The sequence below is a fragment of the Mercenaria mercenaria genome, chromosome 4 (assembly GCF_021730395.1).
Source record: "Mercenaria mercenaria strain notata chromosome 4, MADL_Memer_1, whole genome shotgun sequence".
Classification (NCBI taxonomy): domain Eukaryota; kingdom Metazoa; phylum Mollusca; class Bivalvia; order Venerida; family Veneridae; genus Mercenaria; species Mercenaria mercenaria.
Window position 1 is genome coordinate 28,758,773 of NC_069364.1, and position 21,919 is coordinate 28,780,691.

General features: G+C 36.1%; 3 protein-coding genes across 3 annotated transcripts in view; 2 read left to right on the plus strand and 1 right to left on the minus strand.

Annotated features, from left to right (window-relative positions):
• The window catches only part of LOC123551337 (uncharacterized), a 27,896-nt gene extending 23,151 nt beyond the window's left edge, over positions 1 to 4,745 (minus strand). Inside the window, exon 1 of the mRNA XM_045340194.2 lies at positions 4,619 to 4,745. Within this exon, the coding sequence (XP_045196129.1) occupies positions 4,619 to 4,715 (97 nt within the window). The 5' untranslated portion in view covers positions 4,716 to 4,745. The remainder of the gene's footprint in view (positions 1 to 4,618) is intronic.
• On the plus strand, positions 2,059 to 9,712 carry LOC123551338 (betaine--homocysteine S-methyltransferase 1-like). Its single transcript, XM_045340200.2, has 7 exons — positions 2,059 to 2,326; positions 2,948 to 3,138; positions 3,341 to 3,535; positions 4,059 to 4,170; positions 7,317 to 7,495; positions 7,993 to 8,074; positions 9,274 to 9,712. The coding sequence occupies exons 1-7, from the start codon at positions 2,320 to 2,322 to the stop codon at positions 9,540 to 9,542; spliced, it is 1,035 nt and encodes a 344-aa protein (XP_045196135.2). The 5' UTR covers positions 2,059 to 2,319; the 3' UTR covers positions 9,543 to 9,712.
• A 3,183-nt stretch (positions 9,713 to 12,895) lies between these two features.
• LOC123551339 (uncharacterized) overlaps positions 12,896 to 21,919 on the plus strand; it is a 51,324-nt gene continuing 42,300 nt past the window's right edge. Inside the window, exons 1-7 of the mRNA XM_053542104.1 lie at positions 12,896 to 13,053; positions 13,854 to 14,044; positions 14,508 to 14,702; positions 15,111 to 15,222; positions 16,390 to 16,568; positions 18,955 to 19,036; positions 19,910 to 20,179. Of these exons, the coding sequence (XP_053398079.1) occupies positions 13,041 to 13,053; positions 13,854 to 14,044; positions 14,508 to 14,702; positions 15,111 to 15,222; positions 16,390 to 16,568; positions 18,955 to 19,036; positions 19,910 to 20,179 (1,042 nt within the window). The 5' untranslated portion in view covers positions 12,896 to 13,040. The remainder of the gene's footprint in view (positions 13,054 to 13,853; positions 14,045 to 14,507; positions 14,703 to 15,110; positions 15,223 to 16,389; positions 16,569 to 18,954; positions 19,037 to 19,909; positions 20,180 to 21,919) is intronic.

Consider the following 21,919-nt stretch of genomic DNA (forward strand, 5'->3'; position numbering starts at 1 on the left):
GCTGATACGTTGTAGATATATTGGCCTGCGATGCGTCTGCAGAGCCCGTTACTGTTCAGATGCTGGGTTCGAATCCTCCATTGTCAAAATTTCTTTAACAACAAATAACGTACTTCTTAATGTTTGAAGTTTATGCGTTGCAATATTACAAGCCTATCAGATTTACCAAGTTATTCGCTAAATCGAGGACACTTAATACATTCGCATTGATATTTTAATGTCTATACGAATGTCTTATGTCTATACAGATAGTCATTCGCCTCGATTTTTTGAGTGTCTACACGAATGTCTAATGTCTAATAAGACAGGCATTCGCAGTAATTATTTTGAATGTCTAAACGGATGTCTAATGTTTATACAGATAGGCATTCGCCTCAATTTTTGAATGTCTATACGGATCTCTAATGTCTATACAGATAGACATTCGCTTCGATTTTTTAATGTCTATACGAATGTCTAATGTCTAAGCCTCTGCCAACAACTGCACGCACCGTTCAAAGGTTTAACTTGACCAAATGCAATACGGCATTTTGCTAAATCGAAGGCAATAATATTTCTGGTGTTTTAAATCTGATGTTATTAAAATCGGTCTTGACTAAAGTAATATCGTCAGATATAACTTTTTCAAATATTGGAACTAATCTAAGTCTGACCGAAAATCGAACTTGTCTGCTGTAAATAAGCATTCACATTCAAAGAGAACATCTAACATTCATTAAGAGCTCAGTCGTAAACTTATTACATGACCAATATCTGACTGACCCACTGCAACTGGTAAGAAGCGAATTACGTTTTGCGATCGTAAACGTTGGTCAGTAAAATGAGCATTCTTTTGCTTTTTCAAATCCCAAATCCCGTTGAAAATGAAAAAAAAGGAGATTTTCCCCCTCGTGATTGAAAGCCGAACTAACGCGCTCAAATTCCTCATTTTGTGTTTTGAATACGAATAACAGCAATCTTAACTGGGGCCGTGTGGTGGCCGCAAAAAGTCTCACCGTACTTGGATTCAGTAGTGTTATATTTTCTGTTCCCTTCAGATCACGGATTCCATTCAATATCTTTGTAATAAAATTCCGCTTAAAGCCGGTTCTAGGGGCTATAAGAGGTGCTGCATTTTCCATTGCTTGCTATGAACAGACTCGGTCAGACCGAGTCTAGTATTATTTTGCTTGCTTGCATTATATAATGCTTCCAAGGGATCTTTTTACATATTTTATTATCTTTCTACCTTTAGTACACGTGTCATGTTCTAATTCTTATCTGTTAGATAAACCAAGTTCATAATTCTTGTACTTGATTTTACCCTACGTCTCATATATATGAGCCGCTCCATGAGAAAACCAACATAGTGCATTTGCGACCAGCATGGATCCAGACCAGCTTGCGCATCCGCGCAGTCTGGTCAGGATCCATGCTGTTCGCTTTCAAAGCCTATTACAATTACAGAAACCGTTAGCGAACAGCATGGATCCATGCTGGTTGCAAATGCACTATGTTGGTTTTCTCATGGCGCGGCTCAGTTATGATTATCATTTCTTTATATAGCAATCGAAGGTCATGTTATGCGAAAGTATGCGTTTCCCCGGTGTTAGCTTCTTTTATCTATTTATGCACCGAATGTAAACGACACGATACAAAATGATAAAAGTTCTTTACAGTTAAGTCAAGGAAATGTAACAGTTTATAATAATTGTTTTATCATTAATGTCAGCCTTCTTTATTTTCTTTGGTGGCTTATTTCTGCCATTTCGCAATACCACGTTTGACTGACCATTTGACTATGTTTAGACCAATGGAAATGACTTTTATGATAGACTATATAATGAAAGATATAACAATAAACTGAAAAACACTTAATGTTTTTAATCTAGATATGCCACTGTATCAATCTTCTTGAAAGTATCTTCTTGAGTATGTACTTCTTGAAAGGCAAATACATTTACATGTGTTTCTTTCATTCGGTGGGAAACTTTTAATTCAATACCAGCCCCTGTGTCCCCGATAACTGTACAACCTGTCATGAAATTTATATAAGCCGCACAATGAGAAAACCAACATAGTGCGTTTGCGACCAGCATGGATTCAGACCAGCCAGACCAGTCTGGTCAGGATCCATGCTGTTCGCTAATTGTTTCTCTAATTGCAATAGGCTATGAAAGCGAACAACATGAATCCTGACCAGACTGTGCAGATGCGCAGGCTGGTCTGGATCCATGCTGGTCGCAAAGCCACTATGTTGGTTTTCTCATGGCACGGCTCATATGTAAATTCATCATACTACTGTATGTGTGAAACAAAGTAAGACAGAACGGAAAAGTAATGAAAGGTAAGAAATTTTTAATATATATAAATATGCTTGATAAAACAGCTTTTAAAGGCACATAATGCCTTTATATAAAATACATGAATTTCTTGTTAAATCTTATTTCCGATAATTGCTTTCTTAACATTTGTTTTGTCGAAAGTATGAATATTGCTTAGTATTCTAGAATGTTTTATTGAATCTTGTTTTTTATTACCTCCCTTTATGGCTCTAACTATAGCAGTTCATGTGCAACATTGTAAGTAGTGCTTTTCTTACCATGTAATTACGCATATCATCTATTTGGAAAGCTGTTTCATCTGTTTTTAAGATGAAAATTGTAATCATTAAGGACCTTTAAACCATTTCAAGCCTAAGGATTTCCCCGCAATTTCTTAAACCGTTTCAAAGTGTAGATCATTTTTACCTATTAACATTGCCTCATTAAACTGGTGTTAGATATACTTTAATAATCGTTATAATACTGCCGCAGATTTACTACCCAAACTGTTTTCTATAAATTCTGATTATCTCCCTTTGAGCAGGCAATAACTATGCAAATGTTAAAATGGTACCGTTCAAAAGTTTTGTATATATTGGCTTAGTATTCATTAAGCTATAAATTCGCCGTTTATGTTTCAACAGGCTTACTTGAACGCCTAAGAGACGGGGATTCTATTGTTATCGCGGAAGGATACCTATGGGAAATTGAAAGACGCGGCTTTGCGCAGTTTGGTTCCCAGGTTCCCGTTGTTGTTTTAGAAAAGCCGGACGAAGTGGAGACGCTGCATGAAGAATTTGCACTTGCCGGAAGTGACGTCATTGAAGCATTTACAGTAAATATTTTGATACTTTAGATCGAGAAAATTTTAAAATTTAAAAGTAATTTTGCTTTCTGTTATACCGAAAACGTGCTGATTCCGGTTGGTATTTGAACATAAACCTTTACCAGGTAATAAGAAAGTTATTTTTCCCTGATTTTTCTTGGTGTCAATAAAATGTTAGAATATGTTAGCATTTTGACTTTTGTATTGGCAGTACTTTGGTCATCGGGAGTATATGAAGCGTCAAGGTCGGGAAGACGAGCTGGAAAAATTGAACAGGGATGCTCTCAGTATTGCACGGAAGGTGGCCGATAAATACGGTAAACTCATGGCCGGCGGATTGTCAAACACGCCCCTCTACTCGAAAATGGACAAGGAAAGTCATCAGAAAATATATGACATGTTCAAGGTAAAGCAATTAACGTAAAACCGAGATGAGTCTGCCTCCATCATTGTTATACTTAAAATATCGTCTAATATCATAGAACTAACTTTTTCGGTTATAGTATGATCTTTAGTCAATAAAACTGGGGGCCGTGGGTTCAAGCACCACGGTCACGACCGCGCCTTCTCATAACCGGTACTGGTTTTCCAGAAAGAGGACTCGTTTGTGATTCAAAGTTGAAGCTTACGCAAATTACTGTAACCTAAATTAAAAAAAAAAACAGAAAAAACATTGCAAATACATTGTCTGATAGCCTGGCTCCCTGGCTGCATGGTCATGTTTTACATAAATACTGCAAACATTTTATAAAAGAACTTTAAGCCTGACTGACTGATAGCTGACCCTATGTTTAGAGCCAGGGGCAATAAATATGTCAATGCAGAAACAACCTGCTGGAGTTACTTCCCACTTATATATGTAAATAAGAACAAGCATAGGACGGGAGCCAGTCTATGTCTGATTATCACTCCAACTATGTTTTTGTCAGGAGCAAGTCATTTGGTGTGTAGAAGGAGGAGCGGATTACATTATTGGAGAGACATTTGACGCCTTTGGTGAAGCTGAGCTCGCATTAAGGGCAATCATGGATCATGGAAAAGGTTTCACGGTTTATAGTTTAATACTAATAGTTGCTTAATTCTATCTGTTTTTCGATCAACTATAAAATAACTGAGAAAGACTCTGATGATCAACGTGTACAATTGAGTGTACAAAACTCCTCACATACCCTAGCACCGGCTTAAGCGGAATTCTACTATCTGAAACATTGCCCCAATGAGCATCTTGTTCATGTTTCATATTTGAGAAGTTTTCCACCTTTCTGCAGTGGCTCGCTATGAAACAGTGACAATCACAAAATTTTGATCATTTATTAGATGATTTTTTTTCATAGCACCACTGCTACGATAGTTGTAAATATCTTATGCAAACCTTTGAAGACATCTGTTTTCAACTTAACGTACCTTTGAGTGAGGACAAATGGTCTCTTTAAGTTTATATTAACACGACAAACAAGCATGTTTTCAGAACAAGAATGAAGTAAATCACCTGGTAATTCCTTGTCTGAATGGTGTTGTAAGTCCTGTTTCTGATGGTTGCTTGCTTCCAGACCTTCCGACTCCGTCTGCACTACTACGACCCTCATCTCCTGCTTCCGACTTCACAGTCCTTCAAACTGCTCCACAGTTCTTCTCTTTGGCATCTCGTTGGTGTTCGGGTGGACAACTTTGAAAATAGCCAATAAAAAGGGGGCAATTAGACAATGAGAGCTACAATATCTAGGTTTATCATCATCACCACCATCATCATCATCATCATCATCATCATCATCATTATCATTATTGTTATTATTTTCATCATCAACAACAATAACATCATCACCATCATCATAACCCTTATGGTCATATTATCATCATCATCATCATTATTATCATCATCATCAACAACAACATCACCATCATCATAACCATCATCATAATCTTCATCATCATTATTATTATCATCAACAACATCACTATTACATAACGTTCATCGTCATAATATCAATATTGTAGATCTATTATATTAGCATTATGATTTATCACTTTTATATCTATCTTATTTGTAGCTGGTAAAATGTATCGTCATGTCTACTCGTTGTGACACGCAGATATCTATAGTTTACATTGTTTTATGAACATTCACATAAGACTAAATTTTTGATAAAATAAAAATAACTAGAGCTATCACTAAGGGTGATGAATGTACCCCCCCCCCCCCCCGCACACATTTGACTCAAACATGATTGCATAATTATGTGGACTGTATGTATATAGACTGTATGTATATAGATCTAGTATAATAATAAAAACAATGTCCCATAACCCTGCTGAAAAAAGAGCGAAACATGCACAATGCACAACTAGGGTTGTTACTGACCACTTGTGTGAAGTTTCACTAAATTGTATGCAAGGATTCGGAAGATTAGGCGCGCACAAGATTGCATATGCAATCTGTATGTACATAGTATGTTAACAAAAACAAAGTCCCATAACTCTGCAATTTTTTTTTTCTGAAAGAACCTAACGTGCCCCATGCACAACTACTGTTGTTACTGATTACTTGTGTGAAGCTTCATTAAACTGTGTCAAGGGGTTGAGGAGAGATGGTGTGCACAAGACTGTGTCTATGTTTATAGTAACTATAGTAACTAAAAACAAAGTCCCGTAACTCTGCATTTTTTTCTGAAAGAACCTAACATGCCCCATGCACAACTACTTTTGTTACTGATCACTTGTGTAAAGTTTCATTTAACTGTGTCAAGGGGATGAGGAGAGAAGGTGCGCACAAGATTGTGTCTATGGACTGACAGACAGACAGACAACCTGAAACCCCACCCCTCTTACAACTTCGTTATTCGGGCGGGGGGTGGGGGTAGGCCTACAATTGTTTATGGTCAGACAAGCAGATATCTATATTTTACATTGTTTTATGAACATTTATATCAAATTGTTAATAAAATGAAATAAAATTATACATAAATCAGATAAATCAGAGATGTTACCTCTTTAAAGTGTCGAGCGCGAAAGAATGCAAATATTGATTTTCTGCCTTTTATACCCGCGCTCAGTAAATTCTTGGAATTCGATCACATGACCCGCGCCTGGGGCGGGGCTTGATTTTGCGCTAGCTTAAATGTTTAATCTCAAGCGAATAAATAGTAAATTATAGAAAAAATAAAGTTACTCTATGTTCGCAAAGAACTAGACAATATGTACTTAAACGCAAAAGAAACTGTGCACTTTTCTACAAAGTGTAAATTTGTAAGAATCTCAGTTGTTGCCGTTTGTAAAACACAACAATATATCGGTCAAACTATGTCTTGCGTAATAACCCGATAGCGATTTCGCACGATTTTTACGTACAGTATGTATACATAGGCACAGGTGGTAAAGCGTGTTTTCTTTACATTCATTTGCACATGTACGAATGCGAATATCGCTTTAGAATTCGAAATATTAAAGCAGCAAATATGCCACGACTTTCGGAACGTCAGCGTATTGACGCTTTGATGATGCTGAGTAGAGGCGATTCCGTCATAGCAGTTTCACGGTCAATTAGTTGCCATAGAAACACTATAATACTATTGTGAGATAGATTTGTGCAAACGGGTACTGTTGCCGACCGTCCTCGAATTGCACGACCATTAAAACGCCTTGCAGTTGGAATGGAACCGTCTTCTTGTGAACGTAATACAGCGTCACGTTAATTCCATAAGACGGCGTGTTGTGCAAGTTGTTACACAGAATGGCGGGAACATATCAATAATGCAAAATTTTCATCACTTTTGATCGAACTACAGTAAATGAACACAAGAAAACGTTTTCTAGGCTATTCGTATATTTTTTTTTATTTTGAGCCCTACTAAACTTAGATGCGTCATACACTTAAACGAATACGATAACAAAATCACGTTTGTTGAAATGATAAACGTTTATCCTTTAAAATGACTCCAGACATGACAACATTCCATCACCGGATTCTAAGAAAATCTGAAAATATAAAGTGCACAGTTTCTTTTGCGTTTAAGTATAACATCACTGAGTCCCAGGTACGGGAAGACTTTTTACAGCCACCACACGACGCTTAAAGACTACTCTTTCTTGGGCCATGCATGTCACAAATAAGAACAACCTCCTGAGCTATTGACATGATGTAATTTTCATATTTTCGTCTTTGAAATAAACTGTTTCTCGTGTCTTATAAGGTTGCCCAGCAGTGATTACAATGGCGGCTCACATCCCGGACCGGACTACCGATGATATCCCTATAACAGAAGCGCTCAAACGTCTAGAAGGTCAAGGAGCAGCGGTTGTTGGTCTAAACTGCTCACGTGGCCCTGACATTATGATGCCACTTTTGCGAGAAATAAGAAACGTTTGCAAGGTACCAAAGTTTCTAGCAGTTTAACTATTGTATGATACTGGCACATTTCTAGTTTTTCCGTTACCACATTACCTAATACCTAAAAGACATTTACTGACATGAAAAAAAAAATCAGGAATTCAGATTCTGAAGTGTCAGGTATATCTTATTTTGCGGACTAAATGAGAAGGAATGGTATTAATAACTTGAGATATACATGTATGTACTCGTATAACTGATAGTCCCACCCCTTTACTTTGCCATACTGGACACTTAACAGACATACGTATTCAGCCCCTTTAATATAATAATTCAGCCTGTACTTCCTTCCTATGTATCCAGATAATAAAATGTTGAGGCATTTGTCCCCTGTATAAGGAGTAAGATGTTTTTATATGTAGATGCTGCTTTTTCTACACAATCGTGAAACATCGGGTATTTCCGGTATTCTCCGTATAGTACACGTCTATGTAGCATAAATGCCGAGGTGATCAGATTGTTTATTTTACAATGTACAGGGACCTATTGCTGCCATACCGGTGCCTTATAGGACTACAGAAAAGGAGAGAACCTTTTATGCAATTAAGGATCCAAAGACAGGTAGAATAAAACATGGTGTGATCAAGCTTTCATATGACATTTACATATTATAATTCTAAAGATTAAATGCCTTTTGTTCCTAAGACAAATAGATATAACTACTTCTTTTATATCATCTGCTCTTGGCGTACACTTATAACCCCTCTTCGATCGACTTCGGAGCTACATTTCTTGTACAAATTATAGAATATTATGAATGACAAACGTTTTACATTTTTATTACTACAAAAGTTTACTATTTCATTGTTAATTCAATAGAGTATACCTCCAGATATCACTTACCTAGAGTGTAAGTGATAATTCAGTATAGTTTACCTCCAGAAAACACTTACCTATAATGTAAGTAATAATTTATTAGAGAACGTAAGTGGTAATTCAATAGCTTTTACCTCCAGATATCACTTACCTAAAATATAAGTGATCATTCAATATCGTGTACATTCAGATAGCACTTACCTAGAATGTAAGTGATAATTCAATAGAGTATACTTCCATATAGCATCTACCTAGAATGTAAGTGATAATTTCCGTGAGCAATACTGTTGTAATATCTTTTAAGGCGTAGGTTTAATTTTGCAGAATTGGTATAAAACACCAGTTTTGGTCCTTGAAATAGTTATATTGCCATATGCCAAATAGTTAATTCATTACAAGAAGGAAAAATCTTGAACAGTGAGACAAACTTAGAATTATGTGTGGCTGTTTTTGGACAATGTTTGAGCAGTTCTATTTGTACCCAGGCCACAAAATATTTGATAGTTTTGTTCATATAGGGGCTACTGACCAATTATCTTGGATTGTGCAAAAGTGTTACAATTCACCTTTGGTAAAATGCCCCAGACAAGTTACATTTATTGAACTAAATCAAATTTTGACGACAGTATATGACGACAGGGCTATCATAAGTACTTGACAAGTAAGAGCAGAGTGATCGCCCTTGCGTAGTAAAACCCACAGATCACGCATGTGGTTAAATACTGGACAAAGAAACGTTGGGATCATTTATCCTAGTTTGCAATGGCACTGTTGCGGTTTTTTTTTCAAAGGTGGGTAATCGTATGCCAAACTGATATATCATATGTAAATGTTTAATTATGTAATGTAAAATAATACCTATAAAACAAATGATTCCTGTGGCACCAAACACATTAGTCATAGGGTTTAATATCAGACTGATATATATATTTCCTTTATTTCAGGAAAGTGCTTGTACCCGCACAACTTAGATCAGGTTCGCAGTTCACGTGAAGAAATCCGGAAGTTTGCAGAAGATGCTAAGTCCTTAGGGGTTCAATACGTGGGCCTTTGTTGCGGAAATTATCCCAGTTTGATTCGCGAGGTATCAGAAGTGTATGGAAAGAAACCTCCGGCATCAAAATACTCCATGAAGGGTGCATGGATTTCTGGGGAAACACCGAAAAATGAAATTGTGAAGACGATAAGGAAGTTTATGGTTGGAGATGAATGACAAGGATTTTGTATTCTTTGTGACGTTGACGAATGTAAAGATGAATATCACTTAATTTTTATTTTATGTAAAAAATCTGAAATACTTGCCTGAAACATGAATTCTGTAAAGTGTATTAATATCTTTGAAATGAATTATATGTTTTTAATAAAAGATAATCTTTCCAAATTCTTTTGAATTTCTGATTTGTCACAGCTTGTTTTATTACTTGTTGTTGTTGTTGTTGAGACTTTCGTTATTACAACAGTAGTGATATTAATGATGATGATGATGATAATAATAATGACGATGATGATGATAATAATGATGATGATGATGATGATAATAATAATGACGATGATGATGATAATAATAATGATGATAATGATGATGATGGTAATAATAATAATGACGATGATGATGATAATAATGATGATGACAATGATGATGATGATGGTATGTACTACTACTACTCCTACTACAATTCCTGCTACTCCTATTAATGTCACAAAAAGAAGAAAAAGAACAACAATATAATATACTTATAGGTGACATTTACAATTTCACGAATCATTTGCGCTAAAAATGGAGGAGAGGCAATGTAATATATTTGAACTTTCTGGTCTGCTAAAACACTTGACTCAGACAAGAAGCAAGAGTAAAGAATTAAAGCAAGTAAACACGAATTCGTATTAAGCAACATCTGGAAAATATTTTGAACACGTTTTAGTGAGTTTTCCTACGGTTTTTGGCATCCTCAGGTCTGCATTCTCAGGTCTGACAACGTGCGCTTTGAATACAAGGTAAAAGTTTATTTTTAAACAGTTTTATGAGGCGTAAAAGTAGATGTAGGTTCATATTGTTTTCATACACTATACCTATATCCTAAGGACACCGGGCACATTTTCATGCTATCTCGCAAGGCATAGGTATGTTTTGACAACACAGAAAATGACCTCACTCGATCTTCAGCTATTTCCGGAAGTAAAGAAAACGAAAGTAGACAGGCTAAACTTGATAAAAAAGAGTCGCATTTGCATTGGTCGATAGTCAGGGGTCACCCCTTCTAAATGTATGCGCGTGGACTTTTTTTTTTTTTGCTAATGGGGAGTCAATTTTCAACCCTTTCTGACGCTTTGAAAATACCCGGGCTTAGCACGACATGTCAGTTTTTCATCTGCGAAATAATGTAGGGATAATACACGTTTTTTTTGTGTATTAACGTCTGCAGAAGCCCGCGGGATCTTTTGTGACCGAGACCGAAGGTCGAGGTCACAAACATATCCCAAGGGCTTCTGCAGGCGTTAATACACAAAACAAACGTGTATTGTCGCTATTCTTGCATAAAAAATATTACACGTCGACGAAATGCATTGTTTTCATATGTGATGACTTGACGATTCCGGTACATTTTTTATTTACCATTCTTGTTGTTCTTGGAAACGGTAAACATGTTTTAAATATCCATAACCGGGGCACACATAACAACAACACTACTAAAAGCGTGATTTGAAGGTTTTTGAGCATCTTATTTTTATTTTTAGTTATTACAAACGTTACATTACACATAATTTTGCATATAACTTAAAAATTTGATAAACAGGAACACAATTATTTTAAGAATAACAACTTTACATTCGAATTATTTTGAGTACGAACAAACAGAGTACGGATGAGTACGAAGCTAGTGACTAGCTTTCGACGTTTATTATATGAATTCTGCGAACAATCGGGTAAAAACAAACCGACTGATACTAACAAAAGTCATTAATATAATACCTTAAAACGGGCAATAGCACAAGTTACACGCGATACTTATTTATTCACAGTTATTTACAATAACTGAACAGACGCTTTGTAAAGGGAGTAAACTCTAAGAGAAGCTAGAGCGTACATTGATGGGGGCAGTACGTTTGGGGTTGGAAACTGATACAGCTAAACACACTATGGATTACATTGTGTCTATAATGCTACAAGAAGAGGTTATTATGGAAGAAACAAGATGCAGATGTCAAATATCAGTCTGCGCAGAAATACATACATACGGCCCTGGCAAAGCATTTCAAAAATAAAAATCATGTATTAACAGCACGTGAATTGCCTTGTTTGCACACGATTTTTCTCCCGTTTATACAGGGGCGGATCCAGTGAAAAAAGTAGTTTTTATGCAAGAATATTTGAACTCGGAATAAACACAAATCCCACAGGGGTACGTAACGGAGCAAGGGTATATCGAGATTTTTGGAACTTCGTCAAATCGTTCAAAAGGTCCTTTTTGATGTTGTTTGAAAGTGTCAGTATATGCCTCGGATGTAAGATATTTTCGTATTTGAGCTGCAGACCTAGACATTTCAGAAATAATTTCAAAATGAATTTCGTGTAATAAATGTTGATTCTACGGAAGCGTGAAAGGGCCATCAGATACTAATACGTTTTATTACGTTACAGGTGCAGAAAGGATAAATACTCTTGAGAAATTATTTCCGGAGTTACTCAGGCTTGTATTTGGCGAGGGATTTTGGTACATTTTTGCCAGTCAGAATATTTCGGTTTGATGACGCGTTGTTTTTGGCACGTGTGCCATTCTGACTGGTAGTATTTTTATCTTTATCATAATGTTCTGGATTGTGTTCTTGTGAGATACGAGCTTAAGGCGCTGTTGAGCTGTTAAGTTAATGATAAAATAAGTACATCTTTATCAGTTTCTCATTTTTGTTCATTAAAATAAGAACTTTTCACGAGAAATAAATTTCGCAGTGTTCAGCATTTTTTTTTTTCTGTTTTCAGTTGTCTAATAAATAACAAAGATTCTGAGATATGATTCAAAGTAAAATACAGGCAATGGAGTGTGAACACCTAGTACGATCGATAATTTAAGGGAGTTTGGGGATCTCAACATTAACTGAATTATATTATGAGCGACAGGAAACATGCCTTAACGGTGAGGTGTAACGACTTTAAGTCAAGTACATTGGCGATATGTGTAACACGGATGGACGGCTGAACAGACTAAGTCAAGTCTGTATCCCCCACAGTGAAATAGCGACACAAAAGCCAGACGTCATCGCCGTTATAGGCGCCCTCCCCCGCCCCCTCCAATTCCCCCGAAAGGTCGATCGTGACTCCATTTTGTCTTAAGTCGCAAATGTATTTTAAACAATGCATATACCAGCATCGTGTTAACTCTTATATATACAGCTCCGGGTGAAATAACCTTGCTTGTAGGTAGGTCGTCAGGTCTAACACAAATGTAGCTACACCGAAACCAAATTGTATTTTATTAAATTTTATTATAGTCAGTGTATAATATTAGGCGAATATAAAACCTTTTTTCAATTTCCCGAAATTCTGATTCCGCGAATACGTTTGACTGTACTGTACGAAATTCATCTTTTCGCATGGGTGGTTGCAGGTCATCTAGAATTTGAACTGCATTTATACGGTTGATTTTGATATAAAATGCATCATAACTAGCTGACTAAACATTATCTTCCTGTGCACTGGAGGGAATAGTATCAAATGTCTTCTAATAGTAAGTTGTTTATATCATAGCAATAGTTTACCATAATTGTATTTTTTCTTTTGGAATATCGTTGACATGAAAAATACCAAAAAGGGTTAAGTTGAATAAATGTAAAATACAACATGGCTGTTAGATTTAGAACAGATATACTGAATATGGTAGTACATTTTATCAAAGTGCCCCAGTTTCGTTTAAAAAATTTTTTTATCATGATATCTTGATGTTTAATCAGCGTAGTTAAACTGTCGTCTATTTTGATATTGCATCTTAATTTATTTTTTGCATAGTTTATGTAAGACTTCACAACAAAAAAGCGTAATTTGTTTGATTTAGTATGGTGGCTGATTTCTGCCATTTTGTATTGGCGGGTACTTAATCTAGCCAGCTTTCCTTGTGTCCCTGTTAGTACATATCTGTTCTTCGCAAGTAACTGCTAACTTCTCCAGATAAATCAAGGATGAAATGACTTTAGACACACTTTCTTTTATCGAAATACGCCTCGCCCAGGGATCGAGCTCGCGATCCTAGATTAACGACGAGTGGGTGGGTAAAAAAAATGTATAACGTCTATATACATGTCATTTCGTTCTGGCGGTTTGGCACGTTTGAGGGGTGCCAAGGTTCCAGAACGATAAATAAACGCGCCGATGCGACAGATAAAATATTTTGTCGTCATGGCGCGCTTATTGGACAAAATAATTTTGTCGTTCAGGCATATTTGCACTCTTCAAACGCGCCAACATAAAATAACGAACTGGCAGAAATCCCCACCATAAAATCACTATAAGAATTACACTTCTTTTTTTAAGAACTGCTTGATCGGCTGAAAGATGGCGGAAGTATTGTTATCGCAGAGGGATATGTGTGGGAATTGGAGAGTCGAGGATTCGTGAAATTTGGGGGCCAGATTCCGGAAGTGGTTTTAGAAAAACCAGACGAAGTCGAATTACTGCATGAAGAATTTTGTCTTGCTGGAAGCGACGTCGTTGAAGCCTTTACTGTATGTATGATAAGAGTTCCCAACTCCAATCTTCTTTCCACACATACGAGTTTTAAAAGCATCTATAGCTTTAAACAAACTATGCTGGCTTTTTTTTTTGCCTCACATCAATTCATAAGCCTAGATGAACTAAATCGTACAATAAAAAGTACATGAATACGGCAGTGATAGCACACACAGCACAAATTGAGATAACAAATTTTCATCACGATGTTTCTTTAATATTAATATTAGGCGTTTTTGCATTTTTGTGGATTATTACGTAACAAGTCGAAAATGATTACTTTGGGGAATTAAAGATCATATTTGACCCGTCTTAAATTATAAATTAGACTTGAATCAAATTAATATACTAGTATCGCATGACTGTATGGTCCACTTAAGCGACGAGGGTCTTTAAATTACATAAACGACGGGGGCCTTTAAATTACATACATATCTAACGTAATATCATCCCTTTCAGTATTATGGCCATCGTGAATATATGCGACGTTTCGGACGTGAGAAGGACTTGGAAAAGTTAAACAGGAATGCACTGGCACTTGCTAGAAAAGTTGCTAGCAAGTATGACAAACTTGTGGCAGGGGGACTGTCAAATACGCCACTGTTTAGGAAAGATGACACGGAAAGCCATCAGAAAATATACGAAATGTTCAAGGTAAAATTTTAGTGTTTTCTTGTAAATAAACCGAAATTAAAGAAGTTGAAACAAAACTGCAGTGCGACCAGTGCAGACCAAGATCAGCCTGCACATCATGGTCTGCGCTGTTCGCTATTCAGTTTGTAAATTTTTAGTGGACACCCCTTCAAATAATAAATGGTATTGCCCAAATTGAATGATGGACCAGCCCATTTTAGAAATTTAGCTGGGTAAAGGTTAAGTTATGACAAAGCTTTTTGTTTCGATAAAAATCAAGAAAAAGAAGAAATATGTACGACGTAAAGTAATTTAAAATATTTCAGTAATTTTTAATTTCTCCCTAATAACTTACACAACAAATTTGTTGTGACTACATAATATTCATAAGTAAGTCAATTGTTTAAAAAAGAGTTGTCTACAAAACAGGAACAAGTGATCTGGTTTGTTGAAGGAGGTGCTGATTATATCATAGGAGAGACGTTTGATTCTTTTGGGGAAGCCGAGATAGCACTGAAGGCTATAAAAGACCATGGAAACGGTAACAATTTAACATTTACATTTAACAAAATTTTCCAATGCAGCTCTTTTTTGCCAGTATTATTTTGATTATTTGAATAATACTTGGACAACGCTTTTGAAAATATACATTTAATGTATTTAGAAAAATGTTTATTGTCAGCAGAATGTGAAAATTACGGAAAAATGAATAATGCAGTCACATCACTTTTTCATTTATTTCAATATCTTAACCCATTTTGACAACATCTCAAAAAGGTAGATTTAAAAAAAGTTGTATCCCTTCAGTCATGCTATTGTCTTCGTAATATAACATGTACAAGGTGGAGATGGTCTTCCATAAAAAAGACAGACGCACATGTCAACAATAACACAGTGACTACTTTTGTATAGATTTAATTCTGTCATGCAATTTTCTTCATAATGTAACATGTACAAGGCGGAGATAGTCTTCCATAAAAAAGACAGACGCACATGTCAACAATAACACAGTGACTACTTTTGTATAGATTTCATTCTGTCATGCAATTTTCTTCGTAATGTAACATGTACAAGGCGGAGATGGTCTTCCATAAAAAAGACAGACGCACATGTCAACAATAACACAGTGACTTCTTTTGTATAGATTTCTTTCTGTCATGCAATTTTCTTCGTAATGTAACATATACAAGGCGAAGATGGTCTTCCATAAAAAAGCAGACGCACAGTCAACAATAACACTTAGCTTTTGTATAGGTTTCCCTTCTGTCATGCAATCGTCTTCATAATGTAACATGTACAAGGTCTTCCACAAAAAAGGATAAACGCACTGTCAACAATAACACAGTGACTGCTTTTGTATAGATTTCCCTTCAGTCATGCAATTGTCTTCGTAATTTAACATGTACAAGGCGGAGTTGGTCCTCCATAAAAAAGGATAAACGCACAGTCAACAATAACACAGTGGCTGCTTTTGTATAGATTTCCCTTCAGTCATGCAATTGTCTTCGTAATTTAACATGTACAAGGCGGAGATGGTCCTCCATAAAAAAGGATAAACGCACAGTCAACAATAACACAGTGCTGCTTTTGTATAGATTTCCCTTCAGTCATGCAATTGTCTTCGTAATTTAACATGTACAAGGCGAAGATGGTCTTCCGTAAAAAAGGATAAACGCGCAGTCAACAATAACATTTTACTTTTGTATAGGTTGTCCGGCAGTTATAACAATGTCGGCATACTTTCCCGACCAAACGACAGATGATGTTCCGTTTACTGAAGCGTTAAAGCGTCTTGAAGACCAAGGTGCCGCTGTGGTTGGTCTGAATTGCTCACGTGGTCCAGAAACTATGCTGCCTTTACTTAAAGAAGTTAGAAAAGTTTGCAAAGTAAGGCGTTTTTAAATTTACTTTGATATTAAAGGCTTATAATGCCTTTGTTTAAAATGTGGCAGCCACATGTTTCGTTATAATATATGAACACAAAATACATTAATTTCTTGTTAAATCCTATTTCTGATAATTACTTTCATTGCTATTTGTCAAAGATTTGAGTATTGCTGAATATACTAGAATGTTTTGTTGAATCTATTGTTTTTAGCTCGACTATACAAAATATATGAAGAGCGTCGGCGTCTTTCTGCGTCCCCACCTTGGTTAAAGTTTTTACACTTTCACTTTTTCTCCTTATCTCTGTAATTACTTGATGAATTTGCTTTAAACTTTAAAACGTTATTCCCCATCATCACCCACATCATCTGGCATAAGGGCAATAACTCACACACCAATATTTCATGAATCCCCCTTTTTACTTAGAATTTCAGGTTAAAGTTTTGGTACACTTTCAATCTATCTCAGTTATTACTATGTGTCTTTGATTCAGATTTAAAATAGTTGTTCCACATCATCACCCACATTATATGACGCAAGGTCCATAACCCTGGCACCAATTTTTCATGAATTATGCCCACTTTTTACTGAAATTTCAGACACATTCACTTTATCTCAGTTATGGTTAAATGGATTTTATTCAAACTTGAAGTAATTGTTCCACATAATCACTCACATCATATGACACAAAGTTCATAACTCTGGCACAAATTTTTCATGAATTATACCCTCATTTCACATAGAATTTAAGGTTAAAGTTTTGGTCACTTTCACTCTATCTCTATTATTACTTGGATTTGATTCGACATCATCACTCACATCATATGGCACAAGGGCCATAACTCTTGCATCAAATTTTAGTTTAAAGTATTAATGAATTTTGCTCTATCTCAGTTATTACTAAATTGATTTGATTCAAACTTAAAATATCATATGATACAAGGTGAATAACTCTGGCATCAATTTTCATGAATATGCCCATTTTACTAAGAGTTTAATTTTGATGCATTTTTACTATATCTCAGTTATTACTAAATGGATTTGATTCAGACTTTAAGTAGTTGTTCCACATCCTCACCCACATCATATGACACAAAGTACATAACTCTCGCACCAATATTTTATGGATTATGCCCCCTTTTTGCTCGAAATTATACTTATTTAGTGTATTGATACACTTCATCTTCATCTGTCTTATTATTTAACTTTTTGACACGACACAGACTCAAGCTATTGTGCAATACTAGTATCTTCATCTTGCATTGGAGTCATTAAACACTCCAGTGACAGCTCCTGCTTTCTCAGATGTGCCCAGTTTCACTATCCAGCATCGAAATAGTCGAGCGCGCTGCCTCCTGTGACAGCTCTTGTTTATTGTTTCACTTTATGGCTTTATCTATAACAGATCATGTGCAAAATAGATAGTTTTGCTCTTCTAACCATGTAGAAACTCATAACAGCTGTTTGAAAAGCTGTTTCATCTGTTTTTAGGATATTTTTAAAGCATTATAGGCCTTTAAATTCAGTGCTTTATATAGCCTTCATCAGTTACCTGTATAAGTTTGGGTAAAAGCAACATTTCTTTATAAACATTCGTAACGTTTCAAGAATTAATATCAAGCATGAACATTTTAATTGCTAACAATATCTTGATAACTTACGAAAATCTTTATAAAACAATGATTGAATATTTTCGATCGTTTGATTTTCAGATATTTTGGATATCAAAGTGCTTATATTGGTTTTGGCTTTATATTTTGCCGGATTGTTATAAAACTTTCAGGATTTCTAAGTTTGGATAAAAGCAACATCTCTTTATAAACATTCGTAAAGTTTCAAGAATTAATATCAAGCATGAACATTTTACACAGGAAATTTACATTCTTTGTTGTTAACTTGACATTGAAGAGTTTGTATAATTCATTAAAATCATACTTCCATTCATGGAGAATAATTTATAATCTATCTGGATCCAAAACTGGCTAAAAGCTGTTACAGTGGTTAAAACCGCAGACAAATTTCAAACAAAAAATGTTCATTCAAAAATTCAAAAACCATCTCTGTACCAGAACTAAATAATATTTACTAATAACAGCAGTAGAATCTTCGTTAACTAATAATTGCTTAGAAGAGCTAAAACGTCCTTTCAGTAGCTGTGTGTTTTCTTTCGAACAAACAAGCAGCTCCATATTGGTTGATTAGGTTGTTTTCTTAATAACTATATAACTTTAAAGCTAAAATAATGCTCAATATTAAATTTCCATTGGTTGAATAATGAATCATTCGTCATTTTTCCTGACAGCTAGGGAAACAATGATACAATTTCTAAAGCATCTTCAAATGATATTGTTATTTTGTAATAATACTTTAAAACTTTTTTATTCAGGGACCGCTTGCTGCCCTTCCAGTGCCCTATAGGACAACAGAAAAAGAGAAAACGTTCTATTCTCTTACAGATCCTAAAACAGGTACTCCAAAGATAATGCTCCTAAAATGTATTTGAATCGAGTTGTCCATTTACGCAATTGGACAAAAGCATAATGTTTTGTTTTGCTTTGATCACATTGAAACGAGTCATATCGCAGAAGATAAATGATTAAAATGGTATATGCGTTGTCCACAATAACTTTTGAACAGGACTTCGTAAAGTTAATGCTGCAATGACTGTGAATACTTGTATATTTAATTCGATAGCCCTTACCCTGCTAAATTTCTGTAATGAACTTGTCCATCTTTCAATTAAGTCGGTATCGTTAACTATTAAAAGGGGTGCTTACCAAATAGATACTGACTGAATGGCGAACAATGCAGATCGTGATCAGACTGCACGTAAAGGCAAAATCAATTGTATCCAGCATGCTAAGGGTTAATTATGATGGCTGGAGTTTGTTTGTGCTGTCGTGTCGGCGCCCCCAGAAGGCCGACTGTAAGGCAGCACGATATATCAGTATTGTCGTGTTCTCTTGTTAGTGCTCCCGGCAGCACGACATACCGACAAAATACTTCTTGCCATGTCCTAGCGCCCTAGCCAGCTAGGAAGAGAAAATAGTCGGACACCAACGCGACAGAAAAAATTGATTCGCCTTTCTTATCGGGTCTCTGCTCTACTTTTGTCGTGTCCCCGTGTTGTCTTGCTACACAATAAAAAAGATTTACTGTGCTGTCATGTTGTTGTTCTGCCAGGAGAGCCTTGTCAGCTAAACTTCTTCAAGCATGTTTCACTATATGGTTTGTTAACGATTGGAATACTTCATTCTTTTAGAATCAAAAACACGAGTAACAGTTTATAACACATACAATAAGATTTGAATTTGATCATAATTATGTACATGTTATTTCAGGACAGGATGTCTATACGCGGAACCTTGACGTCGTAAGGAGTTCACGTGACGAGATACGTCAGTTTGCTGAAGATGCTAAGGCTCTTGGGGTTCAGTATATTGGCCTCTGTTGCGGCGCATATCCGAGTCTGATCAGGGAGGTGGCGGAAGTGTATGGAAAGAACCCACCCGCATCGAAATACGCGATGGACCTTACCAAAGGACCTTATACTCTAGGCGAAAACCCTGAAGCCGAAATGCTGAAGCTGAGAAAATATAAAACTGGAAAATGAAAAGTCGTTTGCTGACACATGACATAGTACTTAAACTGTCTTGTATTTTATTTGTCGTTTCATTGTCATGTACACTGTTTATACACCAACACTGAAAAAATGCTATCTCTGTAGAGCAACACCACGTGGCAGACTGAAAGCTGTCGTCTGCTTCAGAGTTAAATTTGCTAATGAAAATAAGGAATATGGTCACATACATTTAGTCGTGATCATTTGAAATAAAATGAACCGGCCTTTGGTGTTTGGATTTCATATAAAAGAAATAAAAAAAAACAAGAAGTTAAAAATGTGTAATTTATTGTTCTTTGAAATTTCCCCTCCGAAGACCACTATCATAGTTAGTTTGGTAGAAACATTACCAAACTGTACTTCAGGCCATTTCATCTCAAGTTCGACTGCTATCTGGAAGGAAATAATGCCCATAAAACAAATCATTTATTTAAAGCAATTTCTGAAAAGAAAAAGAAAGTCATTTATGTAAGAGATTTATTTTTATGTAAATCCTTCTCTTTAACATTTGCTTGAAACAGTGCTCCCACTTGGCTAGAGTTTTGGGAAACTCGTTGCTTGAGTTGTAAGTGCATTGGAATTTCGAAGATATACTAGCCAATCAGTGTCGAAGCTGGTAAACCAGCGATAAAGCTAGGCAACAAGCCACCAAGGCCCTGGGTGTGAACAAATCAAATATAACATTGCTGTCCTTTAACCTGTGTTATAACTACTTGGGCACGACATTTTCAAATACCCTCGTTTTATTGAAGAGAGAGGACTGACAATAAGCCATCTACGCATAAGGTTACCATTCGGCTGGCGATTAGACCAATGTTTTGAATGAAGTAATTGTATTTAGGTTCCAACAACACATGCGCAGTGTGTCTTGGCTGGTAAAAGTTCAGGAAACGTTTTGTTGGTAGCCAAACAGTACCCATATAATCAAAGAAATTAAAACCATCTTCTTTGACCGTATGAAAACTTGTAGGAACATTCTAGACTGTTATCTGGATAACCCGGGCTACAGTTCCAGTAAGCTACATTTCTGTTTCACAGTGACCTACGGACATTAAGGCTTTATGATAGTGCCGTTTCAGTGCAAGTGGAAACGCTACAGAATAATACATCTGTATTTATAAAAATGATCAATTTATGAAGGATATAAATGAGCCATGCCATGAGAAAACCAACATAGTGGCTTTGCGACCAGCATGGATCCAGACCAGCCTGCGCATCCGCGCAGTCTGGTCAGGATCCATGCTGTTCGCTTTCAAAGTCTATAACAATTAGAGAAACAGTTAGCGAACAGCATGGATCCTGACCAGACTGCGCGGATGCGCAGGCTGGTCTGGATCCATGCTGGTCGCAAAGCCACTATGTTGGTTTTCCCATGACATGGCTCAAATATCTTAGATTTGAGAAAAGTAGCATGTAGCTTCTCCCACGGTCTTTATAAAATTATTTTGCGAAACGGACAAGCTTCGTTGGCACATGCAGTTGAGCTTATTTTTTAGTTCAAACATTTTTATTCCCAAAATCACGTACATATATTTATACATGCCATCCCTTGATCACAGTTTTAAAAGAAACTGTAAGAATGAAAGACATGCATTATGAAATTCTTCCCCTTAGATTTTTATGCTTTAGAAAACACCCCCTTATAACTAAATGATCCGTGCCATGAGAAAACCAACATAGTGGCTTTGCGACCAGCATGGATCCAGACCAGCCTGCGCATCCGCGCAGT

Bases quoted from the DNA above. Each gene is read 5' to 3' on its own strand.
- LOC123551338 (XM_045340200.2), top strand. The intron at 3,536-4,058 runs GTAAAGCAATTA...TGTTTTTGTCAG, and splicing joins AAATATATGACATGTTCAAG to GAGCAAGTCATTTGGTGTGT. The intron at 7,496-7,992 runs GTACCAAAGTTT...TACAATGTACAG, and splicing joins AAATAAGAAACGTTTGCAAG to GGACCTATTGCTGCCATACC.